We start from the raw sequence: 18,918 nt of genomic DNA, 5'->3' as shown, positions 1-18,918 counted from the left end.
GATGAGACTAGCTGACTCATCAGCCTTAATAAAACACCTGAATCCACACTGCCAATGTTGAATCTAGTTGCACAGTATGTGGACGGAGACAAGGACGGGGACGAGGACCAAGAGCTGCAGCAGAGAAAGTGAACTATTGCATGAAAGGTTTCTGTAACTTTTTAACTCAAAATTCAGCGTCTTTTGATTTCCATCCGCCTGTAGCTGTGCCGTCCTCTAGTTAGCTCACGTAGCGTTGTCGTTTCTAAATGTGGATTGAAACATGATTACATTTACACTGGCTCAATGTGATCGCTGAGTACTGTTATGATTTAATCGATATGCTATAAAAGTACGCTTTATCATTTCTGCTTGTCGATTCTACATGAAAACACTTATTGGTCTTTTTGTTTCAAGCAAGATAAGAAAACACTTGATATTGTTTCACTAGTATTGCATATCAATAAATAATTTATCTTGAGCAGCAATACAAGAAATTCTCAAATCATAAAACAGAAGTTATCTAGAAATCATCTTTCAATAGTTATTGAGGACAGACGGCTGCTTCACCAACAGTAGAAAACCTTTCTACACGTGGATGTTAGTGTTGGGATAAACTGCTGCTGGTCCCCTTTGACTAGAGAGGGTTACATGTGTATCTACTGCAGGATCACAGAGCCACACCTTTCTCTTCTCTTCTGTACCTGCTGTGAAAAACCCAAAGGATATACCTCCCTCGATAGTTTCTAAAGAAGTGATAGCAGCTACATGCTAAATCCAGAGCCTTAACTGTTCGACATTACAACCACGTTTCAGATGGCATCCCTACTTTCCCAATGTGTCTCTGTCAGCTGCTTTGATCAAAATATAGATGTCCTCAGTGCATCCTAGTTGCATTTACTTTAAAGCGCTAAAGCACATTTCACATTCAGAGTAAAGATACCTCCATGAAAAACAAAAACAATAGGAAAAAAAGTAGAGAGAAAAGCCATGGGAGGATTAAACAGACAATGTGAGAAAGAGAGAAGGAGGAGGAAGGGAGGTGCTCAGCTTTGCCTTCCCTTTAGGAAGCTGGTGGCCTTTCAGCTGGAGAATGAAACCAAGTTCATTAGTGACTGAGGCTGAGTAGAGGAGGAGGAAGGGGAAATACATGTAGGAGGATGAGGGAGAGATGGCTGAAGATAGAAGAATTGAGGAGAGGAGAGCAATAAAGACACAGGACAAGGAGGAGACGGACAGAATCAGGTATGGGTAGAACAAAGGAGAAGGACATAGAGGCAGGAGGAAGGCTACATACATATAGCAGCAGGGGAGGAAGGGTTAAGGAGAAAAGCATGCAGGAGGAAGAGGAGAAATGGAAATGGGGAGAAGAAGGATGGTTATGGGAGGAAGAGAGACAAAATGAGGCAGGAAGACAGGAAACAGGACGGGAAGGGTGTGAGGAAAAAATAAATAAAACATGGGACAGGGGGAGGAAGGCGAGGAGAGTAGGGGGGGGGGGCAGAGGATGACAAGTAGAAAGATAAACGACAAAACATGATGTGGAGGGATGCCGGACGTTGGGACTGGTTAAATATTCATATGGGACTCAATGACAATAGGACAGGACAAGATGTCGCCACGGCAACTAGAAGAGAGGAGAAAACAGAGGATAAGAGAAAAGAAGAGAGGGGGGCTGAGGTACAGAAACATAGAGCAGAAAATAGGAGGAGAGAAGGAAGGAACAAGGATAGGAAAGCAAAGGAAAAGCAAGGAGAAGAGGTGTGCAAGGAAGAAAAAAGGTAGAGGGTCATGATGCGTTGCCATAGCAACAGGAAGAGAGATAGAAGGGGAAAGAAAGAAATTAAAAAGAAGAAGAAGAGGAGGTGGTGGACGGGAAAAGAACAGGAAGAGAGGGACGCCATGACAACAGCTGGAGGAGACAAGTGCAAAGGAAGGAGGATAGAAAGGAGAGTCGAGGAGACCACGAAAGTCTGGAGAGGGGCCAAAGGATTGATAAGGAGGAGAGGAGCAAATGAGATGGAGGGACAGGCAGGAGGAGGGGGGTCTAAAGGTCAACACGTCTTTCTCTTCATGCTGCTTTGTCTCTGTACTTGATCTAGTCTTTCCTCTCAGGCCTCTGGCATATCACACACACACACACACACACAGCTAATGAGACATAATCTGTGAATGATGTAATTAGAACACAACAGGTTTTTTTATGTTGTTTCATCTGTGACAAACAAAGAGCAGTAGAGGACATGTTTCCTTTGAAATCTTCTGTTACGGTAACAGTTCCCCATCAGAAGTTCAATATTGTAGTTAGATGTTAATGATTCATTACATCTGACCAGCAGACTTCCATTGTCTTTCAAATCACAGCGAATTAAAATCATTAGTTGAAAAATCCCGTTCACCCAGCATCTCTTCTCGACCAAAATGACATTTTAAAAGATTGCATCCGACCACTTAATAATAGCGTTATAATTAACCTTCACAGGAAATGTAATTCTCCTGAGTCTCACTTGAATGCTCCTTAATGCGAGCCAATGCAACCTCCTCAACGTCAGCAGACCAGCCCTAAATGTTGTACCTAATGTCAGAGCCCGGTTTCCCCGGTAACACCGTATTCTGCATGACAAGCCTTTGCTTTAGTTTGAATACGTGGACTGAGAGGATGAGACATTTAAACACATTGTCACTCTTCCACTGGCTGCTGTGTGGGAATAAATCTACAACGGATTACAGCGGAGCCTCAATCCAGGTCAGCAGGCCGGTAGAGATAACAGGATGTGGGGGGGAGTAGGGGAGTAGGGGGGGGGGGGGGGGCGAAACATAGATCATGGACAGCCGTTTTCATCCCAATGATGAAGCGTTTACCACCTCAGATACACTCTGCTGTTGCGGGTCAACAAATGAGATCTGGAGGTCACTGCCTTGTTATACGCAGTTGTGATTTTTGCAGAAGCCTTTTTGTCCAGGAGGAAGATGGGAAATGTCAGGTGACGTTGGGCTTCTAGATGAGCTTTCATGCCCTCATTCAGGGCAAAAGAAGGGGGTCAAACCGGTCAGGCGGTCTGTGTATTACACAGATAAAGGACAGCCTGTCAGTCCTTTTACCTTATATATCAGAAATCTACAGTCAGAGATCCATGGCAACGCTTGAAAAGCCTCTCTGTGGTTTCCTCATCCGTCTAAATGGAGAAAAGACGCTTTGTACAATACTTAACATGGAAATCAAATCTGTAGCAAGCTGTTGTGAATTAATGTGGTTCTGGTGTGATAAAATATTGTGGACATAACAAAAGCATAGAAATTCCCAAAAATATAATGATGAAAGATAAATGGTGTTTTGAAGTTGCATATTGCCACCAATTTGGCCTTTACAAATAAAATACAACAAAGAAGCGAGAGCAAGCTTTCTATGGATTATCAGATGAATATGGGCCAACTGTTGGGTGTTAACTGGTAAACTTGCTGCTGCTGGTGGATGCAGGACACTTGTGAACTGTTCCAGCGTCCTGTTTGGGCCCCACTGATGGGCTAAATGGGGGGCAATATAAAAATCTATAAATGACCGGAGGTTTGCTTGCCCTCAGGCAGAAAGCTGATCCAACGTGACTCTAACCCTTTGAAAGCTTGTAAACCTGACCGGGCGGATTATATCTTTTTCAAATGTGGGAGACATGCAGCACATATTCAGAATTTCCAAATGAAAGTATGCTGTAGGTCTCTAAATGCTTGAGAAAATAGTCAGACTTTTTAGAAATGCAAATGTTCAACTGTTTTCACAGTTTTGCTACAAGCAAAGATTAATACTCTGTAATTAATATGAAATAATCAATACTATTTTTAGATGTCAAAAACACTCATATCGGTTTTGTAAATTAGCCCCAGCTTCTCCAATATACAGCTATGTTTATTGAGGTGGAATTTGAAGTTGATCAATTTATATACAAGTCTAGTCATGTGACTACAAGGAAAATGTAAATGACCCTGAATGCAACGCAAAAAATATCAATATAATGTTTCATCTCAATTCATCAAGAGGTTGAAAATGCCTCTTTTTTGAAAGACTTGTCCGCCCATGTCCTGTTTCGTCTTGCAGTAATTACCAAAAATGCTGGCTATAAATTCCCTGATTTAATTACTCAATTATAAATATCTGATCAACAAAATACTGTAAATCCTCCTCAAAGATAAAATCTCCATTTCTAAATTATACTGCCATATATGTACAGTATATGACAGTAGAATATATTATAGTATACATAGCAGAGGTGTGGACTCGAGTCATGTGACTTGGACTCGAGTCAGACTCGAGTCATGAATTTGATGACTTGAGACTCGACTCGACAAAACGTACAAAGACTTGCAACTCGACTTGGACTTGAACACCGATGACTCGTGACTTGACTTGGACTCGAGCCTTTTGACTCGAGAAGACTTGCTACTTCCCATGAAATCTGGGGGAAAACATTTTCACACGCGCCGCTCTGTTTATCTGCATCTGTCAAAAAAATGTGCGCCACCTGTATGCAGAGAGCGCGCTGCCTGCACGACATCCAATCACTGCAGTCCATTTGACCGTATCAACGAGACAGCTCGTTCATGGTTACAAAAATCGGGATTTTTGAACCCGGATTCAGACTCCGATGGAAATCCTCGCCAACATTATGTCAACGTCCGTTTTAAAGTACTGTAATGAGCTGAGTTAAAGTTATTAGTTAATCAGTTATGCAGATGTTGCATGTGTTCACGTTATGCTCTGTTACCAGCTGTAGTTACGCGAGACAACCCAAGTTTTGGGGGGCCGTGTATGCGGAAGTGTTCGTTCGGCGTGGTGACGGCCAACAGTGACCGAAGTTGAGTTGTTTTATATAAATAAATGCAGCGGAGTTGCAAGCGATCGCCTCCTTATTTACGCTGCAGCATTGGGGTGAGCGTTACAGTACTATAACACAGTCACAGTCGATCCACCGTTACCCTTCCCTTCGTAGTCTATGTCTGTGAGGCAGCGCAACATCACCCAGGGGTCCCCGTCCCCACTATAATAAAAGGACTCGAAATGACTCGACACTAAAATGGTACGACTTGTGACTCGACTTGAGACTTGTTGGCTGTGACTTGGGACTCGACTTGGGACTTGCTTCGTCTTTGACTCGACTTGACTCGGGACTCGAAGGCAATGACTTGAGACTTGCTTGTGACTTGCCTAACAGTGACTTGTTCCCACCTCTGATACATAGTATATAATATAATACATTATATATTATATCTCCTATTATTATATACTTATATATATTGGGTTCATTTCAATTTTCTTTTTAGTAATTTTTTAATAACACGTACAGGTTCTTAAATGTAAGGCTTTTCCTCCAAAAGCTGAATACGAAAGCATTGTTGTGCACGTGGCAGGAGCCTGTACGGTCAACATGAAAGAAGGCATTGGTTCACAGTGTAACAGAATTATTAATGTCTGTAAGATCATTCACAGATAATAATAATAATAATAATAATAATAAGTGGGCACCACCATGGAAAAAACAACCAAACGACGGGGTCTCATAATTGGTCTCCACCCAATATGTCAAAGTACTACTTCACACTGAGAGCGAACAATGAAGGTCTTAATTCATAGCACAGGCTATATATCCAACTAATATTCCATTAAACGCACAATGTAACAGAATACTGCTCCATAAAGGAACATTGGTGTTTTGTCAACAACAACGATCAATTAGCTGTTAGCTGTCTAAAAAAGTAGTTTGACCAGCAAATGAAGTCTCTTTAAAGAGCAACAACATGTTTCTGTACCTCCTTCCAGCCACCTGAGTCTGAGGCAAAGGGAAGTGGAGGTGTAGCTGGTATTTATTATCTCACAGCACAGAGACTTCCAGGGTGTCTATGGCGCTTGTCCAAAAATCATCCATGTTTGGAGTCATCTCTAAACAGATCAGGTTGTCACATCACGGGCAAAATTTTTCTTGCCGGTGGGTAATACATGTAAATTAAAACAGAACAAAAATGTCTTCAAATATACTTGGTCAGGTTTTGTGCATTGAAACCTTTTATTTAAATATTTAAACTCAGCCTTTATTAGTTCTCCACAGCTTGCTGAGGAGGATATTGAATTTTTCATTTTTTAAACTGCATGAACGTTTGAGAAAGTGTGTGTGTGTGTGTGTGTGTGTGCAAATAGGTGCACTGTCACACAAACAGACGGAGGCACTTAAGCAGGCCAGAGGTGAGCCTTCGTACAGGCGGGCCGCACACACCTTTACGCGCTCATGTCTGCGTTTGAGTCCTGCTTCCGCACCCTGTCGAGACAACTTGTATAGTGATCAACATATCAAAAGACATCCACATGTGTAGCTTCAACACAGACCAAATGTATCAACTGTGGAATGGCCAAAACAAGTCAGCGATACTAGTACTAGACTAGGTCTTTGAGTCAATGGCTTGAAAATGCTAGTCCCTTGTCAATCTCCCCAGTTCTGCTGGGTAATGTTTATGTATCCTCACACAAGACACTTATCCTCGCTCTACTCTTGTTTTTTTCCCGTAGATTTACGAGCAGGACGACCTGTCGGAGCAGATGGCCAGTCTAGAAGGGCTGATGAAGCAGCTCAACGCCATCACCGGCTCCGCCTTTTAACCTGTGATCCCGACCCCAGCCTAGGCTTCAGCGGCGGTCCAGACTGGAACCATTCTTCAAGCCTTGATATCCCTTGTGCCACATGTGCAGAGGTCAATCTAGGTTTGAAGAGGTATCAAATGTGCGTGCCGCGTTGGAAGTGTTTGGTTTCTGCTGGTTGTGGTCTGCTAGTGTCTATAGTTTTGGATCGGTAAACGGATGGAAGATTTCAAACAGAGAAAAACAACACTACAACAGCACAGCATCAACAAGGACATGACGAGGGTGGAGGGCCCGAGAACTCCTCTTCAAACTCAAACAGAAAATTGTAAAAACCTGAGACCCAGCGCCTCAGCTTTTTGATGCAGGGTGATGGGATTATCACTACAACAAAAAAGAAGACAAAGATCCCTCCTGTTTCTCCTCTTTGTGGTATTTATTAGCGTCCTCCACAGGGTACCCAACAGTACCTCGCTTGTTTCTCATGATTGCTGTTGGAAGTATACCTTTTGTCTTTTTTTTGGGGGGGGGGGGATTCCATTTGTGTGCAGTTGCAGGATGTGCACATGTTCTGAAAGTGCCGCTGTCACCTACAGTACTAAATAGAAGGAACCTCAGCCACCAAAGTTTCACCGAAATCGGTTTCTCACCTGGATCTAACCGAGATCAACCCATTCCGAGAGCCTAGTTCTATCCCTCTCACAGCATGGTTTTCCTGAGCCAACCATGACTCATAACCCATGCGGTCTTTTCATTTCGGATTGGACTGAATTTGGAGGTTTAAAAATAAAATAATGTGTCAGAACAAAAAATGGATTTTAGGCGGAAAGTAACAACTGAGTCCAATCCAACGGAATCTACTCTTCTAGGACCATGTCGAAACCTTTGTAGATTCCCAGTGTGTTCTCTTGAGATAGCCTTTACTCTGCCTCACGCAGATGAACTCCGATCTTTGTGCCAAATTCTCACCATGGACAACTTATTGTAAACCATTGATTTTGTTTGCTTCTTCGCTGAAGTCCATCTTGGTCTCCAACTGATGACGAACAGTGAGCTGATCCGTGTGGAATCGTCTTGATGAACGGCTTCGGATGGGGCGGTTGGTCTTTTTTTTTGGAAACGTGGACAAATTAGGTCTGAACACCCCGTTCACAGTTGTTCACTGTTTCCCTGTGTGTGTGTTACATGAGTGCATTGTGTCGGCCCCACCGATGTAAACTGCAGAGCGATCTTTATGTGGAGAGTAAAGAAGAGCCACATGACGGTTGGGCTTGGCTTTTGGGACACCTGCTAATGGGTTCACAAAAGCCAATCACAGCATCGGCAAAAGTCGATAAGCTATTGCGAGAGAGATTGTGAAGTCATAACAACATTTCAATGAATAATTTTACCTTTATCGCTGGATCAAGATCTTAGTTATGAGATGACAAAATCATCCCAGTGTTTTCTTGAGAAATGACTGATGGAGGAATGAATTATGAAGGAGGTGTTACAGCAAGTTATTAGTGTGGGATTTTTGTTGTTGTTATGATCATTATTATTAATGTAATTAGATGTGTTGGGATTCGATGATGATGAGAGTGATCTCCACCGTTTTTTGTGCCGTTTCATGTGTTTGACAGAAGGTGACGCGTTCTATTTGGAGCCCTGGTTTTGATGAATCCATATTTATTTTTCCTGAGATGAACACATGCATACCTCTGTCCACCTCAATCGCACACATGGGATACAATTGCAAAACCGCCAGCTTCACTTTGAGTTCACTTCAGGGTGTCCTGTCTTTTTTAATATATAAGCGAAAGAAAAAAAGGTGACAAAAACTGACGCACTAATGATGCATATTCCACAAAGTATATTTTTACATTCGCTGTCCTGTCAGAACGGTGTTTTTTCAAATCAGGTTTTCCCAAACCATTTCCACAGAGAGCTGCTGTTCAGGGAATGATCCCCTTGAAAATCTGAAAAAGTTACATTTATGTTTGATAATTGAATTGTTTGGAGGTATTATTTTGTGCCGGTTCCATTCTTTGAGTGAAACCTGAGATGGTTTGCAGAGGACCTCTGCCACTTGAGGCCAGGATAGAGAACATCCACCTCTCACTTTAAAATAGATTTGTATTGACAGCCAGGAGATCAAAATGTGGTCTCGGGAGTAAGCGCGAGGTGGGATGGTTTGGGATGTTTTTTTGGAAAGACAGGAGTTTAAAAGAACAAATGGGTGAATGAGGGGAAGGGAAAGAAGAGATCAGGCCATCAATATGCTCCATGTTTGACTGTGTCACTCCAGTCACCATATTGTAATTTTCAGACCTTTATCTTTCTGTGATGAAAGGGGAAAAAAGCCTGAGGGAGACGGAGAGAGCGGGGAGAGGAGGTGAATTGATATTCTGGGGTGGTTTGTATGTGTGAGCTCGGTCACGGAGGAACGAGGCCCGGAATTCATTATCACGCCTTTTCAAATATTATGATTCAAGCTCACGCTCGCCAGGCTTTTATGGCTGCAGGCAAAAAGTCGCGAGGATGGAGACGCCGAAAGGTAACGTCTCCACAGAAAGAGTGTGGGGGCGGGGGGGGGGGGACGAGAGTTGGGCGGACACAGACAAGCAGGCAACGTGAGGGGGTCAAAGTCATCAGCGTGTTCCACAAGATGCATTCGGTCTCGAGCAGAGCGCTTCGGTGACTCCGTCGTCCTCCCTTTGCCAGCGGAGCGGCGTGCAAATGGAATCAGGCCAACATGGGTTTAAAGGTGGAGAATCGGCTTGTTGACAGAAGGCATTTCTCCTTTTCAGCGTGCCAATCGAAACATGAACATCTTAAGAGTAAAATGGCCATCCAACAGTTCTTGGGTTGATTCCATTCTTCCTGGTAGCCATCTCTTTACATGAAAATAAACATGCCGTGTTAATCAGCTGGAGGGCCTCCCAACCCAATGCCTGTGGAAGAGAACCACTCCGCTGGATTAATGCTATGCAAACTAAACTAACGGTGAGGACCTCTATGAAGCTGTTTTTGTAGATCGTCCAAGACCATTTGTTTGTTTGCTGTTAAAACCTCTACTTCCTCTTCTACCACGTTAAATGCAGTCATGTGTAAATTGTAGCCAACTTCTGACTGTAAACTACGCTGTAGCCAAGTTAATTAGTTAAGACATTTCAATAGTCTGCTTGAATTGAACTGTGGAATGGAAACATAACTCTGGACAAATTGACTCCTGTGAGTCTTGACTGAGATGAATGATGCATCTGTAGCTTCTTGGCAACCCAGTGTTTCTGCTAACTGAGCCCGGAGTCAGCATGGCTCTAAATGATATTAATCTGGTCGTGAAAGGTTCTGAATGATAATGGTGGGTCTCTGGGTTGTGTCTTTTTGTCTCATACCCAAGTGTCCTCTGTCTGCATTGAAATTAATGTAGTCCTGTTGGGTTCGCTCAGTGCAGCACCAGGTGTCAAGTAGGTTTTAGTGGAAATGAAATGAAACCCATAGTTGGGGGGTAAATGTTTGTTAAAGCTGCTTGGGGACTCAAAAGTCAAAATTGGCACCGGTTTGACATGGGACATTCTCTTGGATGCCATCTCCCTGCGGTTGATAAATTGCTTTTAGGCATTTAAACATTTAAATGGAGATTGTAAATTCCACATCTTTCGTCAACAATAGACAGGACTTTTGAGTTCTTGGGGTATCATAAACACCCGCTCAGGTAATATTCACTTGATATAACAATGTGTCATTTTATTCATCCTGATGAATTTGGCCTAAGAAGTTGTTGCTGACGCTGAGCTTATTAAGACATCCTACCTGCATGGTCTCCTGAAAAGGACTTTCCCACACTACAAAACTGCATTGTCAAGTATATTTTGAGGGGAATGAATTTACATTCGTTTTCCATGTGTATTTTGGACATATCATGACGACATAATCATATTAAGTGTGTAATGTGGAGGTTGGGGTGGACGCACATAGGACCTTCACCCCGGGGGCCACTGTTAGTGTCCCAAGGAAACTCAAAGCTCTGCAAGCTAAATAACCTCACAGACATATTTCTTCTGACTAAACACAACCAAGTACTTATTGTATTGTTTCAAATTTTAACCACCGATATTTTGTCCTGTAATCTGGGACAAAATCCGTTTTCATCAAAACGTACCTGAGGATACAGATTTAATTTGAGGACAAAGCGTTTGTGTCTTTTTGTCTGTATTCAGCCACTTGGTAAAAAGTGGAACACGTAGGAAACAAATGAGGCGTTCTGCTCTGCAGAGGGTTCTCTCTTTCATACAGGGAGTACTATGAAATGACTCTTTTTACTACAGTGCCACATATGCACGTTTCAGCAGCTGTCTGGAAACAGACACATCAGGCACGCTAAATGTGTGTAAATATTACAGATCAGACCCAAACAGCCAGTGTGTCCATCAGAATCTCAGCCACCTGTCTCCAAGACTCACTGCAAAAAACTAAGAAAATCCTCCCTCCTCACAAAATATGTCGTAATTTGACAATTAGACGGTAAAGATTGTTTCATTCTGCACTCATGGACTTCTTTTTAAAACATTTTTGCTCTTTTAAAAACAATAATGTGTATTTAAGACAAATGTTTTGGCTTAAAAACATAATACCATTAAATGGATGTTGTTTGAGCTCTCGTAAGTAATGCAAGCTTTTTTATTTTAACCCAGCAGAAGCAAGGGAGCACAAATCCTGATTCTTGTAGCCATGCAGGAGCTTGAATCAGTGCCACTGATCCCACAGGGAACACCTCAGAATCATTTTGGATTATAACATTTCTTTGCCAGATAGTTTCAGGGAAGACACACCAATCTCTATCCTCCAGGTTCGTATTAAACTACTAACACAAGAAGATGCAAAGCTCCAAAGACCCTGTTAAACTTATGATTTTTATTTTTTTGTATGTTTATTAAATAGGACTCATAACTCTGGTTACACCTCATCATTTTTTCAATTCTTCCTATTTTCCTTCCTTCTGATTTCCAATAATGTCTAATGAGTTGAGTTACTATTACATTGCCACACAACATCAATGCAGCATTGGCAGGAATTCCGATCTGTTTTAGAGCTCATCGAAATGCTGATTGATTACTTAAGAGGAAGAATGTTTTGGAAAATGTAAAGTACAAGTATGAGAATTGGAAGTTAATGACTGAAAAAGACCCCAAGAAATACTAGTATGCGTCTTCAACTGATCCCAGAACAGAGTCAGAAGGATCTAGATGTTCTGGGTTCCCCTTTAGTGTCAGGGACGCCATGTCAGTTTACTCTCATTACATTTAACAAATAATATTTCAACGTTGGTTTTCTGTGTTCTTAGGTTCACTTACGCAACAAAATGAATTAGTAGAGTTTAGGGAAATATTGTGATTTTGTGTTGATATTGTATGTTTACCTGAGATAAATCCGCTCGTTACATAACATGTCTTCAGCGTTAGTAAGTACACAAGTTACGTAGCATGAATATGTTCAAGTCAAACCTGACTGGATTCTAATGGGACCCCAACGGCTGTCTACTGGGGGAAAGTCCTGTGCTGGTCTGACCCAACTGTCCACCTCCTGTTTGCACTCTCCTGCCCTTTATACTCTGTCAATTGCTCTGAATTGCCTTGAGTGCAAGTCAAATACAAAATATTCAGTTTCATTACTTAGACAGTGAAGTAAAACTTTGGCTTTTTGTATGTGGAACTAGAAAGGAATTTTCTTTCAACACAATGAATAAGTGAACCAAATTTCTCGTCTCCGTCTCAGTCCAAAGGCTCTCCTCCAAATGTGTGACGCCTCTAACAGCTAGATGTTATTTTTCTCGTTAGCTCGACGTGTGTATTTTACAGTGAAGAAAAGCGTCACTGCAGCAGAACAACATTACAGAATGCTGCTTTTTTACAATGTACAGTTCCAACTAGAGTAGTACCTTTTTTATAACCAAATTTAATATATTATTACATTATTTAATTATGTTCAGTGCTCTTTGAAAGTATTATTTATAACCATGTGTTGTTTCTATCATTTTGAGGTTAGCAAAGAACAAAATGGAGAGGGCCTGTAGCTTTTTAAAACTGAATTTAAAGACCTTACTAATGTAGAAATACATTTTTTTTTTCCTAAAAAAAAATTAAAATGTCACCAAACATTTCAATGGTTTGTCACTCGGAGAACACACAGTCACCACCACCCATCTTGTTTATTTTTAAAACCGACTGTAGATTGATGGCATCTATGCAGTGATCCTTTTTAATTCTAACCAGTATTTAACAGTGGGCTTGAGGTTTAATGACTGGCATCCAGGGCGCCGGATCCTAATTCGCAAAGAGGGTGCAGTCTGAATGAAGCTGAGGTGTCCTTCAATATTGTAGAATCTTGTTTAACAGAGTGCAACGTGCAGAGGGACACATACAAACACCCCATCGTCTATCTGTAAGGCCTTGTGAACGTGTCCCGTGGTGACTGTGGAACTCAGAAGCACCAACCAGATCACTAGAGGTGGAAACCAGGAAGGTCAGGCTCGGCTCCAACATTTGTTAGAACTCCTTCACTAGGGGCTTGACTCCTATGTTGGGACCATTGAGGATAAAAAAGGGGCCAAGTTACACGGTCAAAAAAGAAGACCAAATGGACGTTGGTCAGGGATGTGCTGACTTTGAAAGTGATGTTGCTGTGAAGTGGACTGTGAGCTCCACGACAACCCTTTCAGGCCCAGAGCTAACAAAGAGAGAAATATGTTTCTTCAGGCCTCATCTCGTCAGGGTGAAAGGGGCCAAATTAAAACGACCCTTATCTTCTCAAACAGACAATTACTTCATTTCCAGAACATCGTTGTTTGACAGGCTCCTCTGAGTAAATACAGTTTGACTTTGCCCTTTAACATAATGTCCAATCCTAAAGTCATTATAACCAAATTAGCTTAGTGACTGCAATATTTAAGAGCGTAGATTTTGTTCAATTGAGTGAGGGGAGAAAGGATGGGATGATGATGATGTTAAGGATGATGATTATGAAGTACAGCAAAGTTTCTATCCACATGTTGTATACAATTGCTGGTTTTGTAATGCACTGTAGAACAGGCCCATAGTCCTTTTTTATAGAAATGTTATTTCAATGGTGCATTCTTTTTGTTTGATAAATAAAGTTTTGATACAAAAGCAAACACATTCTTCCGTCAGTATTCATGTCACTAGTATCAACCGTGTGAGTCCGTGTGAAAGGGTGAGGGAGGGATACGGTGAACGTTTGAATAGAAAATAAGGCTGGACATAAGAAGTGGCCAACATGACATCGCACACTGCTTTGTGGATTCAAGTTTTGAAGGCCGTCGCCATCTGGTTTACTTGTGCACTGTTGACAGCCAGTATACAGTGTCATTTAAGCCTTCTCACTGAATATATATTATAAATGGTTTGATAGTTAGCCCCTGATAGCTCAGTGGTGCCTTGTTATTCATTTATTGTGAATAATTGTAGGGATTCTTTTTTCTGTTGATGTCAATCATTTTGTTTCACACTAGCTATATTCCAAACACGCCCCCTCCTGAGCCCACCACTAAGCACCAGTTTATTTTGACACCTACACGCAAAGTGATTAGAATGGTTGCTGGAACAGACTTCAGGTGATTAGCCGTCATTGGTGGTAGTAGCATGTTCATTCCAGGTCGGCTGGAGCTCTTGTATTTCAGCAGCCCTGGCGGAATAATGCAGAATAATGATGTGAGAAACAGCTGGATATTCAGAACAAGCCCATTTGGTAAGAAGCAACCCCTCTGCAGCTAAGGTGAATACAAGTGGTGTAGGAACAGGAGGGGACAGCAGCAGATGCCAAGGACTGAAAGCAAAGACAGGTAAAAAAGAAGTAAAGAAAATGGAAAGAGCTGTGAGGAAAGGTAAGAAAATGGTTTCGTTAGAGAGCTGTTTGTAATGCAGAGGTGGAAAGAGTAACAACATTTTGTACTCAAGTAAAAGTACTGTTAATTAAGTCAAATTTGACTGAAGTACAAGTAAAGTTAACAGTCTAAAAATTAACTCAAGTAAAAAGTAGCTCATTAAAAATGTACTCAGAGTAAAAGTTACTGAGTTACTTTTTTAACAGCTGGGTGGAGTGCAGGATGTAGTTAAAAAAAGACAAGGGTAAACCCGTGGGGACGTATGCACTCCAGTGGCGGAGCGTTTACTCTGCGATCTCCTTAAACTGTCTCTGCTCTGCTCACTGAAGCAAAACAGTACGTGGACAATAAATATCAGAGTGTAGTCACCTACTGCTGCTAACACATCCCGTCAGACCAGGAGTATTTATTTATATCCGTTAATCAACTTTTCTCCTCTTGTTACCCTGGTAACCGCTGTCATCAGGGTTCGAAATGACTTAGGATTCTTGGGGGGTCCCCTAAAAGGTAACTATAAAAATACTCAAGACTACCTTGCTACACTATATAGGACCCCCCCCCCCCACCCCCCCAAAAAAACCTCTTCGGATCTACATGATTCACGTAGATGACATTTTCCCATTCAAAACTCAGACTTGAATTAAGTCCTCGCTATCTTTGGTAATCACTGACTGGACAATTAGGTTGGTTTGCTAGCTTTGAATAACTAGTCTAGCTAACTGCTACATGTCTGCTGTTAGCTGGCAGGTTGTTTGGCTTCATACACGTACAGCAAGAAACGTTGACACTCAGGTGGCGGCACGGATCTCTGCATGTCTGACTGACATCTCTTAGCGGATGTCGACTCATCACCTGAAGATCAACCCAGACAAGACCGAACTACTTTTCTTCCCTGGAAAAAACTCCCCGACCCAGGACCTAACTGTTAACTTTGGCGACGTGTTAACGCCCACTCTGACTGCTAGGAACCTCGGCGTGACACTCGACTCCCAACTCTCCCTGACTGCCAACATAACAGCGACAACACGATCCTGTAGATACACGCTCTACAACATCAGGAGAATACGACCCCTTCTCACTCAGAAGGCGGTACAGGTACTGATTCAGGCTCTTGTCATTTCCCACCTTGACTACTGTAACTCTCTGCTGGCAGGTCTCCCAGGTACCGCCATTCGACCACTGCAGCTCATCCAGAATGCAGCAGCTCGACTGGTCTTCAACCTTCCGAAATACTCCCACACCACACCGCTTCTCCGCTCTCTTCACTGGTTACCAGTGGCTGCCTGCATCCAGTTCAAAACATTGGTACTGACGTACCATGCTGTGAATGGATCGGGTCCAGTCTACATCCAGGACATGGTGAAACCCTACATCCCAACCCACACACTCCACTCTGCATCTGCCAAGCGGCTTGTTCCTCCCTCACTGAGAGAAAAGCAGTCAAAATGTGGGCTGTTCTGTAAAACACACTAAGTGAATTTCACATGATGGGCCTGGCCTGCAGCATCAAAGAACCACAGCTACACCTGATATGTGCATGATACATGCCTTCGCTCCCTTTAACTGTGACAAACATGAAAAAAAAGATATCACATATCTTTCACCAAAAAACTGTTTTGAGTAGAGACTGCTGATGACCAACAAACAATGCATTTTAATATCATCCATTTGTTTGGGCTATACAAAAAATGTTTTGTACCAGCATAATAAAATGACCATATTTTGAGTAAATCTAGCCACCACAGTGTTATTTTTATTTTTTTCTTAATGGATGCTTACAGCCAATGTGTTCACCAGTCTTCATTTTCTTGTTAAAGGCAACCCACTTTTAACAAAAGGAAACAACAAGACAGCGTGACTGAGAGCCATTACCAGTAGACCCTGCCCAGTGGGATTGACTGGACAGAGGTCCCACAGTAAGAGCTGCATGAACACATGTATGCGATCCAGCCACAAACTAAACAGAAATGAGACTAAGCACAGACTAAAACACACAATGCTATTGCAACACAATGGTCAAATTAGCATACCAGCTTTTGGCATTATTGACCATAAATCATAGAGAGAGTCCAATGATAAAGATGACTGCTGCAAACCAACATTCATTTATAGATAAAAACATATTCTACAACCCTCCTTCCTCCCTGTTTAAACTCAGGTCCGACAGCAACAAATCCCTGAATCGACTCTCCACCCAGAGCGCTTCCTGTCTGCACCCTGCTGCTCTGACGCCTGCTCATTTTCTGTTCAGAGATGGCACCCTGCAGGGCATCACGGGACGGCTGTGTGTGTGTGTGTGTGTGTGTGTGTGTGTGTGTGTGTGAGTGTTATCCAATAGCTCATACTAACTTTGGGGCTGGACTGTGGCAATTTGCACCAGTTCATAGCACAGCATGAGGCCTGCACACAGACACACACAGACACACACACTAACAAATGTCCTTCTCTCCCAGACTTTTCGACTCAGTCCCATTGTCTTCAAATTGAAGGAAGAAGTGGAACAGGTTGCATGCCACTAGTTCAGCTCTCATCTCGGGCACAGAGAAACCAACAGGTCCTCTGGTCTGTGGAGTCAGTAGACGACACACATATTCCACACTATCTATTCAATATCAATGTGTCATCATTAATGTTATGATGTCTTTAAATATTCATTGCAAGGACCACAGCCTTCAGTCTTCCATTTAGTGTGTGCAGAAAGAAAGACTAGAATAAGAGGACAATAGAACTATTGTGGCAGATTTCTCTGCAGATCATTCCGGAGGTTTCCTTTCAACCTTTTTATTGATTCACAAAACCTCAAATTAAAATAATTATTGGCAATAATGTTCTATTTCTTGCCAAAGCTAAATGACATATTGTTTTAGGAAAGAGCCAGAATGACTAGATAACAAATTGGCTTTTTATTCCTTCACAGATGTAATCAATCAGAGACATTTTCTGTAGAGCCTGTAGCACCTTCTGAATGTATCGCTACACTAAACATATTTCACAACTTATATTGGACATTGATTTTTCTCCACACTTAAATACAGCTGTTTCTGAGTGTGGTGGAGATGGATAACTTCTATTACGTCCTCATTTGTCCCACGGAGAGAAAGAAGCGAGAGTCTGTCTGCATCCATGGTTGTGTTTTCCTTTGTTTTCTCTATGGCACCACTTCCTTTCTGTTCATATTATCTTTGTGATTTGATCGTTTTTGTTCAACGTTTGATTCAATTTCGTTATTGTTTTGAGATGATTTGATCAGTCAGCTTGTTGAAGCCCAGTTGGCAGAGAGGACCCGTGACCCAGAATGGCCCTGCACTGCTAAGAAAGGAGGTCACCTGACAGGAGGAGTTTATAGAAATTGACGCTCAGCCTTCAAATTTGAATTCTTAGTGTGTTCTGCGCTGTGTAGAATCTAGAAAGGTCCTCTCCAGACCTGCACCCAGGGGAGATTCCCTCACAGCCGCCGTGGTCTGTGGCAGAGACGGAGAGGGAGCCGTCCAACACCGAGTGTGTTCACTGTGGCTCATCAAAACGCTTACATTCAAGTAATTCAACTCCAATGTTCCATGTAAGTAAGTCAATGTGAAGCAGCAGCTGCAGCATGTGTCGGCACGGTTGAGACCAAAGCTTGTGAGGACGTGAAAGGCAGGCAGAATCTGGAGAGCTCTTCTAGTGGAGATACGTTGACTGATTGCCTGATATGATTAGATTCAAGCTCATTTAGGGGCTGCTGTTTGTAGCGCAGTCCCTCAATACTGGACCACTTTAAAAAATTGTTGTCCCCATTAGTGAGTCAATATCAATCTCATTTAAAGGCATTGCTTACAAAGCTGAAGTCAGCATGCGGTTAGCCTGGTTAGCCTGGATTGGTAACTGTTATTGTGTCCAAAACACCACCTTTATGGATGTGTGGATCGCAGTGGAAAAAATCTGAATCATGACTCAATTCACAGAATCCAGTTAATTCTAAGGATTAATAGTTAATTGTCAGAACTACATTTTAATGTTACGATGTGTTAAGGAGAGTGCACTTCCTTCCTACATGCTGCTGTCAGACTACACAACAGTAATCTATTATTTCTATATCTACGATGAATGGCTGTATTATTGAATATGTCTGTATAATTTATTTCAGTTACTGTTATTTTATTATAACTGTTTCCATCTTGTTTAACTATGTGTGCACTCTAACCTTTGCTGCTGTAATCCTGTTATTTCTTGCCGCAGGGCTGATGTATGTATGATCTTATCTTATCTCACTGTACAGATTTCACTTGCGCTCCAAATCTAATCCAGCAAAATGTTTTGTTTGCTTAATTAATATAATAACACAAATGCAAGAAATTGTTTTTTGGCATAAGGGGGAGTTATGTGCTGGAGCTGTTTCTTGACAAGTGGCTTCTTGTCTCTGTTCCCCAGCTGTAGCCGTTGCAGCAGAGATGCGGCA

At 42.1% G+C, this 18,918-nt stretch overlaps 1 protein-coding gene across 1 annotated transcript in view; it reads left to right on the top strand.

Moving 5' to 3' along the window:
• The window catches only part of dcc (DCC netrin 1 receptor), a gene marked incomplete at its 5' end in the record, with an annotated part of 125,466 nt that extends 111,725 nt beyond the window's left edge, over nt 1-13,741 (top strand). Inside the window, one exon of the mRNA XM_062558781.1 lies at nt 6,530-13,741. Coding sequence (XP_062414765.1) covers nt 6,530-6,619 — 90 coding nt within the window. The remainder of the gene's footprint in view (nt 1-6,529) is intronic.
• Nucleotides 13,742-18,918: the final 5,177 nt, after the last annotated feature.

The sequence above is a fragment of the Pungitius pungitius genome, chromosome 18, assembly GCF_949316345.1.
Source record: "Pungitius pungitius chromosome 18, fPunPun2.1, whole genome shotgun sequence".
In the NCBI taxonomy this organism is placed as follows: domain Eukaryota; kingdom Metazoa; phylum Chordata; class Actinopteri; order Perciformes; family Gasterosteidae; genus Pungitius; species Pungitius pungitius.
Note: the sequence above shows the minus strand (reverse complement) of the source record. Positions and strands in the feature narration are given on the sequence as shown.